We start from the raw sequence: 17714 nt of genomic DNA, 5'->3' as shown, positions 1-17714 counted from the left end.
TCAGCTGTCTAAATCCGGAAGTCTCCAAAGGAAATCCTGCCGCTCCCTTCCTCGGTTGCCCGAATGTGATGGTTAGTTGCATGGCTCCTTTGGCACCCTGGGGCCTGTCAGCAGTGCTCGCTGTACCCAGCAGAGAGACACTGGTGGGGAAAGAATGTGGGTACGCATAAGCATACGGGTGAGGCTTTGGACATTGCATTTTTAGTATTTGTAATTAAGAGCCTGGATTTGGGAGTAGGTCAGAGCCAGGTTTGGCTTCTAGCTCTGCCCCTTACTTACTGTGGACTTGGAGCAAGTTACTTTGTTTCTCGGAATCTTATTTTCCTCCCTATAAAATGAGGAATAGTGATGGTACCCATCTTTCAGAGTTGCCTTGGGAATTAAAGGGGATTAAATGAAACTGTGCAGCATTTAATTCAGTGCCTGGCACGTTGCACACACTCAGTACCTGGTAGGTGTTACCATCACCGTCCTCATCATGAGACCATAGGAACCTTCCAGAAGCTGTCAGAGCAACTCTGCCACAGGCCTCTCTTGGCTGCCGAGGTTCTGGATTCCAGAAAGCCTTGATGCCCTCCCCCTTCACCCAGCCCTTGACGTCCTCCACAGCAGTGCTCCTGACCTCACCTTGCTCCTGGGATGATTTCCAGCGGCGCACCTAGCCTGACCAACCACAGCTTTCCTATCTAATCACCCAGCATGGCTAGCAGCAGGTGCAGCACTGGCCCCACTACAAAAGGGCCCCACAGAATATGGCCAGCCAAAATATCAGCAGAGTCTTGCAGACGTGCCCTGAGCCTGGCGCTGTGGGGGACGCTGAGGAGCACACCCATCTCTAGCCTGGGTGGTTCACAGGCCACCAGCCCACGCATTGGAATTCATGCTGCAGAAAAGATATTTCTTCCTTCTTTCCTTAATTGATGTATACATTATTGATTTTGCTTTTTTGTGTTCTTTCAGCAAAGTAGCAGTTTACCAGTTGAACTTAATCCTGTGATTAAATTCCAAGTCTGAGAACTTGATTCGGCTCAGTGAATTTGATTTGGGACCCCATCAATTTCAGTCAGCCCCAGACATTTAAATTTCGAAAAATTGAAGTTAAATTATATACATTTATAAAGGGAAAAAATCCAGAAAAGCTCAGACTCTCCCAGCTCTTGCATAGGGAATACCCAGCTCCAAGGACGCTTCCACAAACTGCAAATTTATGGGAAAGCTCCACCCAGCGGGGAGGATTGGTGCTACCCTAGAGTTCTTGGCAGAATCTCTTGAGTGAGCCCTAGCTCCCTGCCACCCCCTGTACCACATGGTCATAACAGAAATACCCCAACTTGGAGTTCTCCTAATTTTAGGATACAGCTGTTGTAAAAAGAACACGTGGGTCACACAGTAGTCAACCCTGCAGCCATTCCACAGCTGTGGAACCCTAGCCGCCTTCCAGAATCTTCTCTCTGCTGGTCTGCTTATTATCATAGCAAAGGTTTCAGTTGGGCAATTTGATCAAGCAAAGCTCAGGGCGTGGGCTTTGCAGTCAGACAATATGTGGGTTCCAGTCTAGGCTCTGGCATTTACTAATGAATGACCTCGGGCAAGTTGTTTGATCCGTGGCAGAGGCGTTGTTGGTAACGAAGACTGTACCACAAGCTAAGCATCAGAGAGTGCGGGTACCAGGCAGGCACTTGCGTATGTGTTCACCCAAGTAGTCTTCATAACCCCTACCACACTACAGATAACGTACAACTAGGACTTCTCTTTTACAGATGAGGCAGTTGAGGCACAGAAGAGTTAGTAAATTCGTCACAATGACGTAGCTGAGAAGCGGCAAGTCCATGATTCCAACCCAGGCCTTCCCTCTCCAGAGCCTGCACGCACTCTTAGCCCCTGTGCCAAAGAGCTGTGCTCTCCACTACTTAGCCAGCAACCCCATGTGGCTCTATAAATCAATTTAAATCGATTAAAAGTAAATAAAATTAAGAATTCAGTTTTCCGTTTGCACTAGCCACATTTCAAGTGCTTAGTTGCCACGTGTGGCCAATGGCTACTATGTTGGACAGCATAGGTATAGAGAGCATTCTTTTCTTTCTGGGAGGAAGATTCAACACCCTCTCAGAAAGCTCTGTTGGGGGGCGCCTGGGTGGCACAGCGGTTGGGCGTCTGCCTTCGGCTCAGGGCGTGATCCCGGCGTTATGGGATTGAGCCCCACATCAGGCTCCTCCGCTAGGAGCCTGCTTCTTCCTCTCCCACTCCCCCTGCTTGTGTTCCCTCTCTCGCTGGCTGTCTCTATCTCTGTCGGATAAATAAATAAAATCTTTAAAAAAAAAAAAAAAAGAAAAGAAAGCTTTGTTGGACAATGCTGCTTGTGGAGTTTCTGGGGTTTAACTCCTTACAAAATCTGAGTCTTGAGTTGTATAGCTTTCTTGTGTTATTATTAATAGACACATGGTTTTGATATATTGAAATCCCTTTTGCACCTGGCCAAGTAGGGAAATGGCAAGCAAAAAGCCAAGAAGTTTAACTCACATTACATTTTTCCTGTTTTCCCAATGCATTACTTCAGATTTTCAAAATTGTCTCCTGTCACTTCTGTTTGACATGTAGGGACATTCACCAATTTGCCCAAAGATCCAGCTTCTTCCACAGCTCTGTCTTGACCTCTTTGGGCTGTCTGGATACCATTTAGTCCCCTCATACATTCATCTCACCGGTGACCTGAGCGACTAGAGCTGGCTTCGGAAGTTGGCTCAGTCCTGAAGGACCCTGGGCTCTGAGAGTCTCTGGCCTATGTGCCAAGTCTCCAGCTCCTTGTTTTGGGCTTTTTCTGCTCAACTCTGTTACATGGTTAGTAAAGGCCAGAGAAAAGAAAGGAGCTCAAGATCCTGAGCTCTTGGATGATTCAGCCCAGGAATCTCAAGCTCCCAAAAGCCTGTGGAATTATAGTGCACAACCGCAACCTTGTGAATACACACACACCTGCTTCCGAATCTCCATGGTGGGGAAGACTGGAGCAACATCTAATCTTGTGGATAATTTCTAGAGTTAGAACAGCCATCCACTTCTTGCAGAGCAGCTGAATGTCTGCGGGGGTTAGTCATAACCTTCGTTTCATGCCCCAGAGCCCATCTGAGCTGCAGCGATGTCACAGAATAGTCAAGGAGGAGGAGTTACCCCAGTGGAAACGAAGGAGGACGCCTTGCACTGCTCCTCTGCAGGAGTTGCTTGGGTCTTAGGCACTCTGCAAATCAGATCCGGGTCTGTACCCCACCTTGCCACCGTGTGTCCTGGGTAAAGCTACCTCTGCTTCCTTGTTAGTTGATGTTATTTGTACGGTGTGGTTATGATCCCACTCTGTTCTATCGATGGGTTTTATTAACACAACAGTGTTGAAAAGGGATGAATAGATGTGCTTAAATGAGGGGCGGGGATCCGTTTACCGTTAACATTCATCCCAGAGAGAGGACAGCACAGTCCTCACTGGATTACCATCTCCCAAGTGCCTGGGGTATTCCACCCAAGCTCCTAACAGAGTAAGGTTGGTTGAGTTTTCTGAGTATCTGCTGAGCCCTTTGCCTGTGCCAGGCACTGTCTGGGCACCAGAGGGACTCAGAGATGATTAAGCCCTGACCCAGCACGGGTGTTCAGTCAGCCACAGGCGGTAGGCGGCGGGAGCTGGACCGAAGGGAAGGCAGAATTCCCAGGGTAGAGGAGCTGGATCTCAAAGGGCATGCAGGAGTCCCAGAGGGAAAACTGGGAGAAAGGACATTCCAGTCTGGGCGAATCAAGGGGCACCAGCTCAGAGGGCTGAACACACATGGCAGCCTTTGATGGGCTCAGAAGAGACTGGCATGACTGGAGGGCAGAGTTCATGACAGCATGGAGCATGAAACCCGGCTCTTAGGGCTACCGAGAGGATGGGAGGCCAAGCTTATGGGTGGCCTGAAAAGCAAAATTTAGCGGGATGTGCTTGATCCCCGGGCAGCTGCAAGCCAGTGGAGGATTTTCCGGGGTGGGGGGAGGCACCCTTGGCCAACCTCAGTCCGGCGAGCTCTCTGGCGATCATGGAAAGCCTACGATCCAGGGAACTGAGTGGATGTGAGTTCTATGAAATGAGGCGCTACTACTATCAGACACTATCCATCCCATGGTCTCCTTCTGCGAAATTTGGGTGCATGTGGAACCAGCTGGTCTAAGAGCTAGTGACCATGCCCACCAATAGTTGTTAATTGACTTGCTTTTGTGAGATTTTCAGCGGTTCCAAAGAAAGAGATGGAGTTACCTCACGTTTGGAAACCTCGAGGAGTTGAAATGTCCCTAACAGCCTTTTTTTTTTTTTTCGAAAGTTGAGCCTCACATTTATAGGATATGTGATAAGCAGGGTTTTCCCCCCAAATTAAATAAAACAGAGAAGATGCATGAGCACCGGTGATAAAGCGCCTAGTCAGTCCGAGTCAAGATCGAATATCATCTATTTTAGTTATTTCGTTTTTCATCTGGGGATTGCATTGGTCAGCCAAGCGCTGCTCCCATTCTGCTCCCCTTGAAGGAGCGGCTCCTGGCCTGCGCCCAATCGCCGCTCAGCTAGAGCCGCCCCCGCGCTGGGGCATCGTCCACTGCTGGGGACGCCTGTGTGCCACCTGCAGATTGTTCTACTGATCAACTACGGAGGCACGGCGAGCACCTGCTAGCGCTGATGGCCAGTCCTGTTTCTTGACCCGTCGCCGATACCCCCCAAGTCACGTGAAGCTGCCAGGGATTCTCGAGCAGAAGCTTTAAGTGCTTCAGTTCCCTCCAAATAAGCCCTATTCATTGCTTGAGGTTGTTGGAGTGGGCGGGCAATCAGAACTCGAGAAATATCTGCATTTGGGGATTGTAAAAACTCCAATGTGGCTATAAAATAGCGGTTAAAATGATCAAGGAGCTGGGTATGCAGTCACAAAGAATGGTCAATTGTAGAAAGCGACGTTTCTGCTTGAGTCCCCTGATGACTTTGCTCCATGGACAAACCCAAGCTGCAGGGGGCCAGGCCTGTGAGCTCAGCTCTGTAGGAATGACCCACCCCAGAAGGAGGGGCACTGGGCTCCGTGCAGTCCCTACACTGTCAGAATGGTGAAGAAGTTTCTTTCCCAAGTGCGTTGAGTTTACTTGCGAAGGCTATTTTGTGTTGTTTTTTGGTTTTATATCTGTCTGGGGGATGGGTGTACTCTCTGAAACGGTCCAGGTAGTTAAGATTGTCTTCCCAATCCCCTCTTTAAGTATTTATATTTGTTCTTAAGAATTTGCCTGGAGCCCCCTCGTAACACTTTGCCTGAACTTTTCTACATTTCAGAACTTGTTTTGCAACTTGGTAAGTTAACGACTGAACACACACACACCATGGCAAACCACGTGTGGGCTTGGGAACCAGGCAAACCTGAGTTTGCATCCTGCTCTGCTCCTAACTAGCTGTGTGACTTTGGGCAACTTAGTTAACCTCTCCAGGCCTCAGTGTCTTCACCTATAAAATACGGACAGTAAGAGCTCCTGCCTCACAGCTGCTTAAAGGACTGAGTGAGACCAAATGTCGAAAGCACTTGGGTCAGTGCCTGGTGCCGAGCAAATGCTCGATAAATTCTGTGGTGGTGATTTTTATTGCGACTTCAAACGGGACCTCCGAATACCTACTGGCCTGTCATCCATTGCAGGGACTCGTGTGCAAGAGGTGTTAGTAAGTGTTTATTGCAATGAACTGAATTGATTCTAGCCGTTTAACTTAGTTTGGGAGAGAAATATTTCCCTTTCTACTGGGATGGTAGGAGACGCAGATGAGGACTCGAAGCCCAGGTGTTCCAAAGTGAGAGGGAGGAGGCAGTGTCCTATAGAAGGACGAGCCTGTGGAGGGAGGCTTCCCTCTGGTCCTTGAAATGTTCGCTGACACGGTTATCAAGTGTGAGGTTTTTAAATTGCCTTTGGCTGAAAGAATTGGGTCATGGGTTCCATTCTGGCAAAATCCCTGTCATCTAAAACATGACGGCAAGGAAATGTGCCCCCCACACCCAAGTCCCAAAGCCTTGGGGCCCTGGTAAGGTGAAGTGCAGTGAGGGCTGCAAGTTCAGGACTCGGCTGTGGTGGGATTTACACTTGACTGTTTGGTTTTGCACTCACCGTTTGGTTTTGCAGATCCCTCAGCATTTCTACACACACAAACCTGCAAACCAGTTTAGAACTGTGTGCTCTGTTGGGGGGGCGGGGTAAGGGAATGGGAGGGATCGGGATTGGTGAAGGTGATTGCCGATGAACCAGCTATCTGACCTAGCTTCCTTCCCGTTTCCAACAAGACAATGATCAAGGCAGAGGATCCCTAACTGAGATCCATGGATGGGTAGTAAGTGTCCAGAAAAGCCCTGAAATTATATGTAAAATGTTGGTGGTCTGGGAGTGCTTTTTCTGTGGAGAGACACCATAGCTTTTAATGGATTCTCAAAGGAGTTTGTGACCCAAGACAATTAAGACCGCAAAGCTATTTGGTTTTGTTGCCCCAGACCAGTTGGTGTGTATAACCACAGCACCCAGAAAAGACCCAGCTAGGCAGGCAGTCATGGCAGTGACAAGATCAGGCAGAACCGTTTTGTGGCCAAGCAGCTGATGGACTGTTCAATCGGTTGTTGTAGACTCATGTAGACAAAGCCTGCAAGCTTGGGGAAGCCAGGCCCCCCCAGGTCAGCCTCGGGCGACAGCCCCCATCCTGCCAGGCCCTGGGGAGTGAGTCCTTCCTGCCCAGCAGCTCCTTTGCTCATGAGCTGGCCCGAGTCACCTCCTCGTACAGCACCTCAGAGGCAGCGCCCTGGGGCGGCTGGGATCCGAAGGCCTGGAGGCAGGTGCCCGCTCCACTACTGCCTAGCTGCGACGCTGTAGGTAAGTCACTTCCCCTGAGCCTCGCTTTCTCATCTGTCAACCGGGGCGCAGTCCCCTGCTCAGCCTGCCCGCCTGCCTCACAGGGTTCTTGGGAGGAACACAGGAGGTGACAGCCCGTAAAGCTCTGTACACCTAGGAGGGATCTCTAGTGCTTTCTCTACTGTGTCCCAGCCAGTCTTTGGCAAAGAGACCACCCAAGCAAGCAGAGTGCTCCAGGCGCCTGAGCCACACCTCCAGGGACATGAGTGGGGGTTGCCCCGGGTGCAATTGCCCCCTCCCTGCGGTAAGCCTTCCAGCACCCTGGGTCCTTCCCTGCCTGTCTGTCCCTGCGGCCACACTGTGAGCCCAAAGGGGGACAGGGGCTGCACTTCTGCACCTCCGGATCTCCCCTAGTACCTGCCTACTGTGTACCCAGTGGGTGCTCAGGAACTGCCTCTCCTGCCAGCTCCACTGTGGACTCTGCGCCCCCAAGGTGTTCTCTGACCCCACCTAAGACTCGTGCACCCTAGAAGTGGGAAGTCGGAACACCCCACTGGAGGACTGGCAGCCGGAGGAGAGCAGGCAGAAGGAACCCAAGTCAAGCCTGCCCACGATGGCTTTGAGTTTGGATCATGCCCTGGAGTCTAGAAGGAACGGCTTGACTCGCCCTGAAGAGCCACATTAGTGGTCACGGGAGCAAGTTGGTGGACGCCAGCCAGAGTGGGCCTCTGCAGAGAATATCATTTGGACCGAGGAGTTGTTGTTCTGCATGAAATATCAGTGTGCACAGGACGTCTGCCCTGTCTGCAGAAAAAAAAAAACCTGGAGAAATGAGCATTTGCTAAGTGATAGTGATCAGAAGATGGTCATCAGGCTGAAAGGGCCTCCGGGATTCTGGCCTTTAATGGAAATTCTGCTCTGGTACGTACAGCCTTGTTCTCCTTAGGCCGCCAGGCCCAGCCGGGAAGAACAAGCAGTGCCTGCTGCTCAAGGCCTATTGGTCCCTCTCTCTTTCGCCCTTTGCTCGGTGTGCTCTCAGACTCACGGGGCTTCTAGCTGTTCACTCTCCGGCCGGAGCCTGAGAAATCCTGTCCAGCTCAAAGCTGCCAGGGCAACAGAATTAGCAAAACGGGACTGGGATGTGGTCCCCTCGGGGTGTTGTCGCATCCCGCCCTGGTCTTCCCTGCCTTTCCCTTTCCTCACGAGTCACACATTGACAGGGATCCCAGCCAGCTTGCCTCAAATTCCTATTCCCCTGCCTTATTATGTCTCTTCCCAAGGCAACGCCTTCCGCCCAGCAGGGGAGGGGGGCCAGGCAGCCAGGCAGATGCTTGGCTCTCAAGCCTTTCCTAAGAAGTTTTGGAAGTTGGGCGCCCCTCAGGGGCTCTGAGGGGCTTTGAGGGACGGGTGACTTTCCAGCTCAGCCCGTGACTCAGGAAGGCCAGACTCAGTGTGAGACGGAGGACGCAGGCCCCACAGAGGAAGAAGAAAGGCGAGCTGCAAAGATATTTGTTTCCTCTGCTGCGGGACCATTCCCAGCATTTAGACCAAGCCCTTCCGGGACCAGGCAGCCCTGAGACCACCGAGACAGAGGAGAGATCAGAACAGAGTTCACGCAGTTGGAGATCAAGTAGAAAGACAGAAACCAGAGAGTAAAACAGCTGACTTACAGCTCTCTGCTCTTTGCTGTTGACGGCATTGATTTTGTGAAGCCCCTAGTGAAAGCCTCAGACTGGTTCAGACCCAAGAGCAGCAGCATCTCTGTGGGGGAGGCCCCGGGCCCCTATGCCAGGGGCCCAGAGGGGCCCAGAAAGACCCCGAGTGGAACACCCTCAGGGTTTCTGCCGTGCCCACCCACTCTTGATCTCTTTGCTCGCTCTTTATTTTCTTTAGAAGATCTGCCACCATCTGAAGTGATCTTCTTCAATTAACTTACCTGTATCTTGTCAGTTTCCCCCTCCATTATAAGCTCCGTAAGAATGAGAAACCCAGCGCTCTCCCACAGGAAATGTGAGTCCGCTGATTGATGGAGGGACTTACCGGGCTGCTAAGTAAACCCGATCTTCCCCTCTGGTGTTTGAGCAGATTCATTCCCGAGGCTCCAGAGCCACTGAGGCCCATATCTCGCTGGGTGCACTCTGGGCCAGGAAGGACATTGAGCAGAAGTGGTTTGATGGCCCACTCCTCAATCCCATCATTCTGGAGGCCTTCTGGAGAAACTGAGTCATGGGCACTGAGAGTTAGGAGGGACCAGGAAACAAGGAACCTCACCTGTCATTCACTCTAGGAAGCCCCCCTGTGGTTTCCAAAGGACACTTGTGGAGAATTAGAGCCCAAGAGCATCAGCACCCCCTTCAACAGGGCTCCCTATGGAAGTGTCTGCATTCCTTTCATCCATAGGCTACTGGAGAGCCAGAGCCCGTGGGTCTCAGGTGTCCCTATCCTTATGGGTGTGAGAGCCCCAAGAATTCCGATCTTGACTTCATGCTCTCCAGTGAGAATGCTGTCTTCCCTGTCATTTCAAAGGACAGGTCAGAAAGGTGGGTGAGTTGATTCCAAATCTGGTTTCCAGAAACTACAAAAGAAGGTGCTTTTCCTAGTGGAGTAATACAAAAGCAAACAGGCACAGCAGAGCTCATTAACCTTTAAACCTTTAAGGTAGCTGAGTGCCCTCTGCTGTGTGGCAGGCTGGCTCCCTGGGGACACTCAGGGGGCATGTCTGCTTGGAAAGAAGGCCTAGTTACCTAAAGGTAGAAAATGATCTCCCCCTCCCCCCTTCCTGCTCTTCTTCTCCCTCCCCGCCCCCACGCCTTCCCACCCGCAATTGCTGTACAAAACAAGGCTTTGGATCCATTCTCTGCCGTCCCCCAGGAGCTATTCCTTTGGAATCCCCTTCTGAGTCAGAATGCTCTCCTGGGGGCATGGGGGGAGTAACTTCAGTCTGAATGTGGCTGACATCCAGAAACCCTTTGTGGGCTTCTGTGTGTGAGTCCTGCTGCCTGATTCAGTGGTTGAGTCTGTGAGGAGACCCTTGGGCCCCTGCAGTGAAGAGGAAGCATCCAGGCCACTGCACGGGCGCTTACGGGAGACAGTCACCTGTGGTGGCTGAAGGATGAAGCCGACACAGCTTCTGGCCTGGCCTGCTAGTGGGGGCTGCTGTGTGCGGCTCAGCTGAATAAGGGGGCAGTGGTGGGGTTCAAGCCAGCCTTTTACCTCTCTCTCTCTCTGGCCAAGCACACACGGATGAGGCACTAGCCCTTCCAGGAGTCCCCAGAGTTGGGTGAGGGCTTTGCAGCTTCCTGGGCATCAGCATGAAGCTTCTAGAAAGGCAGTCCCAGAACTTCCAGGGTTGCCGTCCTGCCTGAGACCTGTCTGTGAATGTGGCACCTTGGCCAAGCAGGACCGGGAGGAGGGGTGACAGGGAAGAACTGGGGCCCTAGTTCTCTGGGAGACTTCCTGATGGCCCCAGGCTCAGCACGGTGACCACCATGGGGGAAGCAGCGGGCTCTCGCAGCATTCACCTGACACTGCTCTGTCGGTGTCACCTGGCACAATAGCACCGAGCGCCATGACAACTGCAGCCCTAGAAACATGAGTCATTTGATGATCTGCTCCGATACCGTGCTTATGAAAAGCCGCAGGTTGCCTGAGCCATCCTTCACAAGTGTCCGTCACTAAGCAGCAACTTTCAGCCATCACTTCCTTCTGGTCACTGAAAACATTTGTCATTTCCTGTTTTCTCCATTTTCCAACGATTCTAATTGTCAGTGTCAAAAGGCAACAACTGTTTTCTTGGGGCTTATCTTTGGAGCACACGGACTCAGAACAAAGGATGGGGGCCTCCATCTGCAAAACAAAGGAAGCACCCTCCTGGGGAGGCCTCCTCTGCTGGCCACGGGGCCAACAGGACCAGGCGCCCCAGGCTCCAAGCAGAGGGCTGCGGGGCCCCAGGCCGCCCCAGCCTAGAAGAGACTCGTGCTTGATGGTGGGGTCCCAGGATGCCAGAGGCCCAGCCCCGCGGGCCTGGTGTCAGCGTGCCGTTTGAACTTGGGGATTTCTGTAGCCATCCCGCTGACCAGAGTTTCCCTTAAACTCGGGAAGCTCCGGATCTGTGCTTCCTTGGATGAACACTGGCCAACATCCCCTGGTCCCTGTAACTCTGGACTGTTGGAGAAGCACTCTCTTTCATCTGGCCACCACCACCCAGTTCCTCCACCCTTTGACCCCTGCCCCAGCCCAGCCTTCTATTTCCTGTGCCCCTGGGGTGTCTTTCCTCTCAACTGCCTTCCCCTGCTTTTTCTCTGGTTGTCCTCTGTAACTTCCACCTGCCCCCTGCCCCGACCCCCACCATCCACCATCGTACAACTGCGTTGTTTGAGGAAACTAATGGGGCAGACAGTGGAGACCGATTCGGGGGTGATGTGAACCCAGCCAGCCACAGGAGCCAGTCCCCAGAAGCAGCTGGTCCCCAGAAGCAGTGGGCTGAAGAGGCTAGAGAGGCCAGAGCACTGGGTCTGCAGTTGGGAGACATTGATTGCACTTCCTAGCTGTGTCACTTTGGGAATGTCATTTAATCTCTCTGTGCCTCAGATGTCACATTGGTAAGCTGGGGCCGTAGATCTTCTGCCCAGATCTCTGAGGGCTGGTGTAAGGGTCCAAGGGAAGAGCAGAAGTGAAAGGGCCGCCCCCAGGGCTGCAGGTGGAGCCTAGCTTCCCTGCCCCACTTTCTGCCTCGGGCGGTCACGTGACCCCCACGCTCCTCAGTGGTCAGATCCCTAACTGCAATGACTTAGCAGTGCAGACCTCAAGGAGGACGGGAAAGAATGGGTGCAGGCGGTTCAGTACAGTGACCACGTATGGGGTGGCCCCGTGCCCCCCATGCTCTAGCAGGAAGAGGGCAGCTCCATGGGCCGCCCGAGGCATGGCCCCAGTGGAGGGGAGCAAGGGCCCAGACAGGAAACAGGCTAAGGACGGGACGGTGAAACGGCTTCTGGTGTCGTCTGCCCGCCCCGTGCCTTGGCTCTGTCCTCTGCCTTGGCAGAACCCGAGGCCGGGAACAGCCGCCAGGCCTGGGAGCCCAGCACTCTCCCAGGCACCAGCCCTCCGCCGGCCAGGCCCACACCAGCCCCACTAAGGGCGGAAAAGCAGGTCCTGCTGGGCTGCCCATGGTACAGGTCAAGTCCTCTGGCATCTGGGGGGGATGCAGCTCAACAAGTGGACTAAGGAGGGGGGAGTTTCCTCCCTGACTGAGCTGCCTTGGTTGTCAGCACCCTGTTGAGCCGGCTTCCTGAGAAGGGGAGAGAGATGGCAGTGGGCAAGCACTGCACTGGGAGTCAGACCTGGGTCCCACTCACAACCTGTCGCCGAATGGCTGAGGGTCTCAGGGCAAGTCGTGCTTGCGGGCCTTCGTCTGGTTCTCTGCTGGCTGTCTCCTTGAGCCACTCCCAGACTCAGTGCTGGGACTGCGGCCCCGAAGCTTGGCTCCTCCCCCAGCCCACCAGCTGCCCCGGTGATGGAGACAGGAAGCTCGTTCCAGTTGCCCATGCTCCAGCCAGGCAGGAGAATGAAGGGAAGTTGGCAGTGAGTGGCTACGCTGGGTGGCAGACAATGCATTTCTCTGACCATGTGACCATCCCGCCGTTCATGCCAGGACCACCCAGAACGAGCCTGGGCCCTTTCCCCATGACAGCCCTGCAGAGGCTGGGTACCCACCGCCACATAGCCCAGAGTCTGCTCTGTCCCATCCATGGCATCCCTGGTTTGCTCAGCCATTCGTGGTCTGCCCAGTTCGGGTGCAAGCCCTACCCCTATCACTTAGTGTCCTCACAGTGCAGCCAGTCCATCTGGGTCTCCCTGAGACTGGCACGCCCAGACTCTTGTCAGCACTGTAGACATGGTCTGGCCAAGGCAGAGGAGTGCAGGACTGTCACCTCCCTCCTTCTACATACTCTGCTTCTATTAATGCAGCCTAATGTTACATTTGCTCTTTTGGTGACCACATCTCACTGCTGACCCATCCTGAGCAGAAGGACATCCAAAATGCCTGAACCTTTTCTCTGTGTGCTCTTGCTATTAAGCTCTGTCTCTCCTGCCCCATCCTATGCTGTTGCAGTTGATTTTTTAACCCAGGTGCAGAATCCTACTTTTGTTTATACCTGTGGAATTTTGCTCGGGAGGGTGGGGCATGCATGCAAGTGTGTGTTGATGTGTTCACTCATGCTTTCTGCTACACCAAAGCCAAGTCCTGGGCCCCCACACAGCAGTCCCAAGGCCAATTTTCTTGGTAGCCACTGTCTAACACGTCTTTCTCATCTTCTGTTTAGCAAGAGAAGCAGAGATCAGGTCTTACGGCAATGACCCCTGAACAGCGGAGTGCATATATTGCCCAACAGATGAGTCAGTTTCAAGGTAAGCAGTTAAGGTCATTGTTCCCAAAGGGGCAGGCCAGGGGCTGGGGGATGGGGGTGAGAATTCACTCCAGAGGAAACCGTTACTGTCAGTGTTTCTGAAAGCACTGAGGGAGAGAAGGGAGGTCTGCAATTCAGTCAAATAGCACGCAGGGTGGATGGATCGCACATTGAAAGCTTCAGTAGGACCCCAACTGAAAGCCAGGTTTTAATGAGTCTAAAATCGGGGCTTAATTCAAGAGATTAATTAAATTGAGTCAGGCCCCTTAAAGCAGTTATTCTCAAAAGGAGAAAGGCACACCTGCAGGGTTCTGATCCTGTCCTCCCCACAACCCCAGCCACTGCTGGAGTGACCATCCATTCTAAATGTTCATAGCGGAACAGGGGTTGGGGAGGCCCTTCCTCAAAGTGTCTGTGGCAGGGGCTCCCAGAGCCTCCACAGAGAGCAGGGGTCCCTACCCTACCATGGCAGCTATGAATGTAATCCACATTTATTGGCCGGGGATACAGCAGTTCACAAAAAATGTCAGCATGGTCCCCACTTTGTGGAGCTTCCAGACCAGCCAGGGAGATGAGTGTTAAGCAATCCCTACAGGCCAGTGGAGTGACATTGGGCCAGGCCAAGAGGACTCTAACCTGGGGCTGGGGGGAGGCTGCTTGGCCTCCAGCAGGTGGTCACCATCTTCTCTTGGTGCACGTGCTGCAGGGAACTGGGGGCACAGAGCTGGGGAGCCAAGGGCAGAAGCCCACGTTGAGGATGACTACGGCACTGACCCCCACTTCTCTCTTTCTGTAGCCGTCCAAGAACAAGTCACCTCCAAGTATAGCCAGACCAAGGCAAGCCCCCCATCTAGTCAGCCCATGATGCCACCCACAGCTGGACTCCTTCAGAATAACCCGAATCCAGCAATGATCCCACCCACTGGGCCTCAGAGCCGCAAGGGCAGGGGCATGGCCTCTCTGACTCCCGGCAAGCAACAAGGAATTTTCAACTGTAACCCTCCGTTTCCCATATGCTGGAGCTCAGGCCAGAAACCCCTGGGCAGCCAGCACCTGCAGATTTCCAAGGCCTCCCGCTCAGGAGCGCCCCTGCCTGGGTTCTGTCCCAGAGCCCTGGGCAGCCAGCTCCCAAGGCCCCACCAGCTCAGACAGCCCCATGTGCCAAAAATGCCCCCAGTGTTCAATGATGCCAGAAGGGCGGCGGCGGTGGTGGCGGCGGCAGCGGCAGCTGCAGCGGGGACCACAGCGGTCTCGAGGGAGCTCCCCATGAGCCACGTAGATGACAGCATCCAGCCACACTTTGAGAGCAACTCGATCTTCACCAAGGCATCTGCCAGAGCTCCCCTGGCAGCGCCCACACTTCCATCACAGCAGACAGTTGTGCCCCCCAATCAGGTGGCCCCAGGAGGTAGGCCTGGCCAGAAGGTGAGTGCCGGTCTGGGCAACCAGAGCCTCAGGCAGAGCCCGGTGCAGGGTCCCGTGCCTGTGCTCAGTGCCGCCAAGTCCCGCCAGCAGGGCATGGCCAGCTTTGGTCCCATGAGTCCCATACAGGGCATGGAGCCACCAAGCTATGTGGCCGCCGCCGTCGCCTCTGCCATCGCCGCCAGCAAGTCTCCAGGTCCATTCGGCAGAATGGGTGCCCCCCCTAAGCTGCCCCCCTACGACTTTTTGCCCCTGGCCCCAGCCCCCACTAAAGGGTCTGCTCTCAGCCCCTAACTGCAGTGAGGTGAATTTCACTGAAGCGCTCTTGAAAGGCCCCAGTGGGAGCCCAGAGGAGGGCTGGGTGTACGACCCGAGGCTCATCGAGGACGTATTGAAAGAGCACGCCGCCACCGCTGCCACCCAGAGCCCTGGGGGCTTTAAGTGCCCGCAGAAACCCCCACGCCCACACCACTTCAGGCAGTGGCATGGAGCCATAGCAAATTCACGGCCGGCCCCACAGCCACACCGTTGTTTCCTCCCCACGATTTGAGTGGCATCCGTCTGTGCTCATCCCTCTCTCTACCTGTGACAAAATGGAAAGCTGGTGATTTTTTTCAAGCTACCTGTACATATTTGAAAATTTTGTAAATGGTTTTCCTAAACGTTAATGACAGAAGTATTTATACTTCATTTTGTGACTTTGTAAATAAAGTGACGGCTTTTGTTTCAGTAGAGTTGTGTTTATTATGCATTGTTTGTGTTGATTATACATTGTTGCAAATATGCAGGCTGTGTTCTTTGCTCCAGCGCTCCCTTGTGAAGCCCCAGTGCTACCTTAGAAGCCAGGTGGTTGAGTTGCTTACAGTTTTGGTGCAGTGAGACGTGGATGTGACCAAGAGGCATTGTACAAACTGACAAATGCCAAATAGAAACCCCTTGGCCGCTTATTGCCATTTTCACTAAAAATGCTATTGTCTTGTGTGATTCTTAAACTCTTTTGCAAAACTGTCAGTCTCCCCCGGCTCTTAAGTGATGCGCATATTACAGCAAGCTGTACAAGGTGTCCTGCAGGGGAAATTTGCCAGGAGGCTAAGGGTCCTGCAGATCTGGGAGGGGTGTAGAGAGGGCCTGTGAGCTGAACACTGGCTGTGCTGTCCACCCTGAGGACCCAGAGTGTCCTCCCTTTATCATTCAGACAGAGAAACCCCCAGGCTCCCACTTCTCCAGTGGCACCTTGCAGGGCGGAGGTGAGAAGTTCCTGGTTTAAAGCCTTTCAGTATTTGTTTTCATGTAAGGTCTGTGGTTGGGGTGGGGTGGGGGGGAGTCTGTAAACATTAATAGTTGACTTGGGGTTTGTCTTTGATGGTTTTTATCTGCAATTATCGTCATGTATATTTAAGTGTCTGTTATAGAAAACCCACACCCACTGTCCTGTAAACTTTTCCTCAGTGCCCAGAATTGTGTAATCACGTTTTAATTGCCACTTCCTATTTTGCCTCTACATTTGAAATCTGGCGTCTGTTTCAAGCCAGTGCGTTTTTTCTTTGTACTGTAATAAACAGCCAGGAGAAAAGTGCCTCTATGTTTTCATTTTTCAAGGGAGCATCCGTTACTTACGAATCCGTGTCAGCTAAGCCTACTGGTGTCTTTGGTTCTTTCAAGTGGCTACTCGGTGTCTAGCGCAGCGGGAAGATGCCCCACCAAGAGCTGAGGGCTAAGAAGTTGGTGAAGCGCGTCATTTTTTTTTTTTTTTACCCCAGGCCTTCATTCTACACCCCATCCTCTTTCCACTCAGAGGGTGACAGACCCAATTAAAGATCCGTATTCCTCCCATGTAAGGGACACCTTACGGGGTGTGGGCGCGCTAAGGCAGGCGGCACGGGAGAATAAATTCCTGCCACTTGGCAAAGCCGGCCCGGGAGAGGAGGGACTTGCCGCCTCCCCTCCACCCCCTCTCCGAGAGCCTAGCCTAAACCCAACCGCGTTCACCCTGAGTGCGGAGCGCCAGCAGCTCCGCGGGCCCCGAGGGCGCCAGGGCCGCCGAGCTTCGCTTCGGGTCCGGGACTGCAGTGGAAGGGCAGTTACCGCGGCACTTTGCCCCCTCCCCCGTCCCTCCCGCGCGGAGCTCCGCCCCCGACGAGCTCCACCCCTTCCGGAGCCCCGCCCCCTGGCGTCCCAGCGCCGCTCCTTCGGTCCCCACCCGCTGCCCCCCCACCGCCCGGCCTCCCTTGGGCCCCCTCCGCTCTTCTCCCCGCTGGCCTTTGCAGCACGCGGATTGGCTGCCGGTTGTTTCCGATTTAAAGTACACGAAAGCCACAGGGGACTCCCGGGACTCCGTACTCGGGCCACCCCCTCAAAGCAACCAAGTGGCTTCCACAGAGCCTAATATGAATTTGGCTTATGGTCGGGCCTCACTCAGAAGGGGACCCTAATAGGATGGCCGGGGCCCGTGCCTCTCCCATGAAAGCGCACGCCCGCAAAGGTAGCAGGGGAGCTAGCTGGGAGGTCCCTGCCGCGTGCCACAAGAGCAGAGCGGAAGCGCCGGTTGGCACCGTTTGTAGTACAAACTGAATACATCACATTTATCCCAACTGGCTGCGAGAGCTGATATCTTCGTTCTGGACGTACAAAATGTTCCACCACAATGAGCACACGTTGAGGGCTGAGGGAGGCACGTGCACTGAGGCATCCTGTCCTGTCCGATAGAGCCTAAAATGCTCCAAGAGGGTGCCCCCACCCACCATTCTCAATGGCTGTGGCTAAGAGCAAAGATGGGCAGCCTTTGGGCCAGAGGGGTGGTGGACACAGTCTTTACTCAAAAGCCCTACCCTTGGCCCACAGGCTCCACACAGGCCCTGCTGCTTGCAGAGCATTCCTCCTAGGTCTGGGTAATGAATGTGTCCTACCGATGTCCCTGAGCTCCAGGCCTCACTCCCAGCGTTACGTCAAGTGCCCCAGGGTGCCAGGCTCCAGGCAAGCCACAGCTTCACCTCAGGGCCATGCCAGGGCACTCATGCC

General features: G+C 53.7%; 1 protein-coding gene across 2 annotated transcripts in view; it reads left to right on the top strand.

The window, feature by feature from the left end:
• Positions 1 to 16269, top strand: part of MAMLD1 (mastermind like domain containing 1) — a 115588-nt gene extending 99319 nt beyond the window's left edge. For both annotated transcript variants that reach the window (XM_026487511.4, XM_026487512.4), the window contains exons 4-6: positions 6645 to 6888; positions 13191 to 13275; positions 14071 to 16269. In XM_026487511.4, the coding sequence (XP_026343296.1) occupies positions 6645 to 6888; positions 13191 to 13231 (285 nt within the window). In that variant the 3' untranslated portion in view covers positions 13232 to 13275; positions 14071 to 16269. The remainder of the gene's footprint in view (positions 1 to 6644; positions 6889 to 13190; positions 13276 to 14070) is intronic.
• The last annotated feature ends 1445 nt before the right edge of the window (positions 16270 to 17714 follow it).

Source organism: Ursus arctos, chromosome X (assembly GCF_023065955.2).
Source record: "Ursus arctos isolate Adak ecotype North America chromosome X, UrsArc2.0, whole genome shotgun sequence".
In the NCBI taxonomy this organism is placed as follows: Eukaryota; Metazoa; Chordata; class Mammalia; order Carnivora; family Ursidae; genus Ursus; species Ursus arctos.
This window is presented reverse-complemented; position numbering and strand designations above follow the sequence as displayed.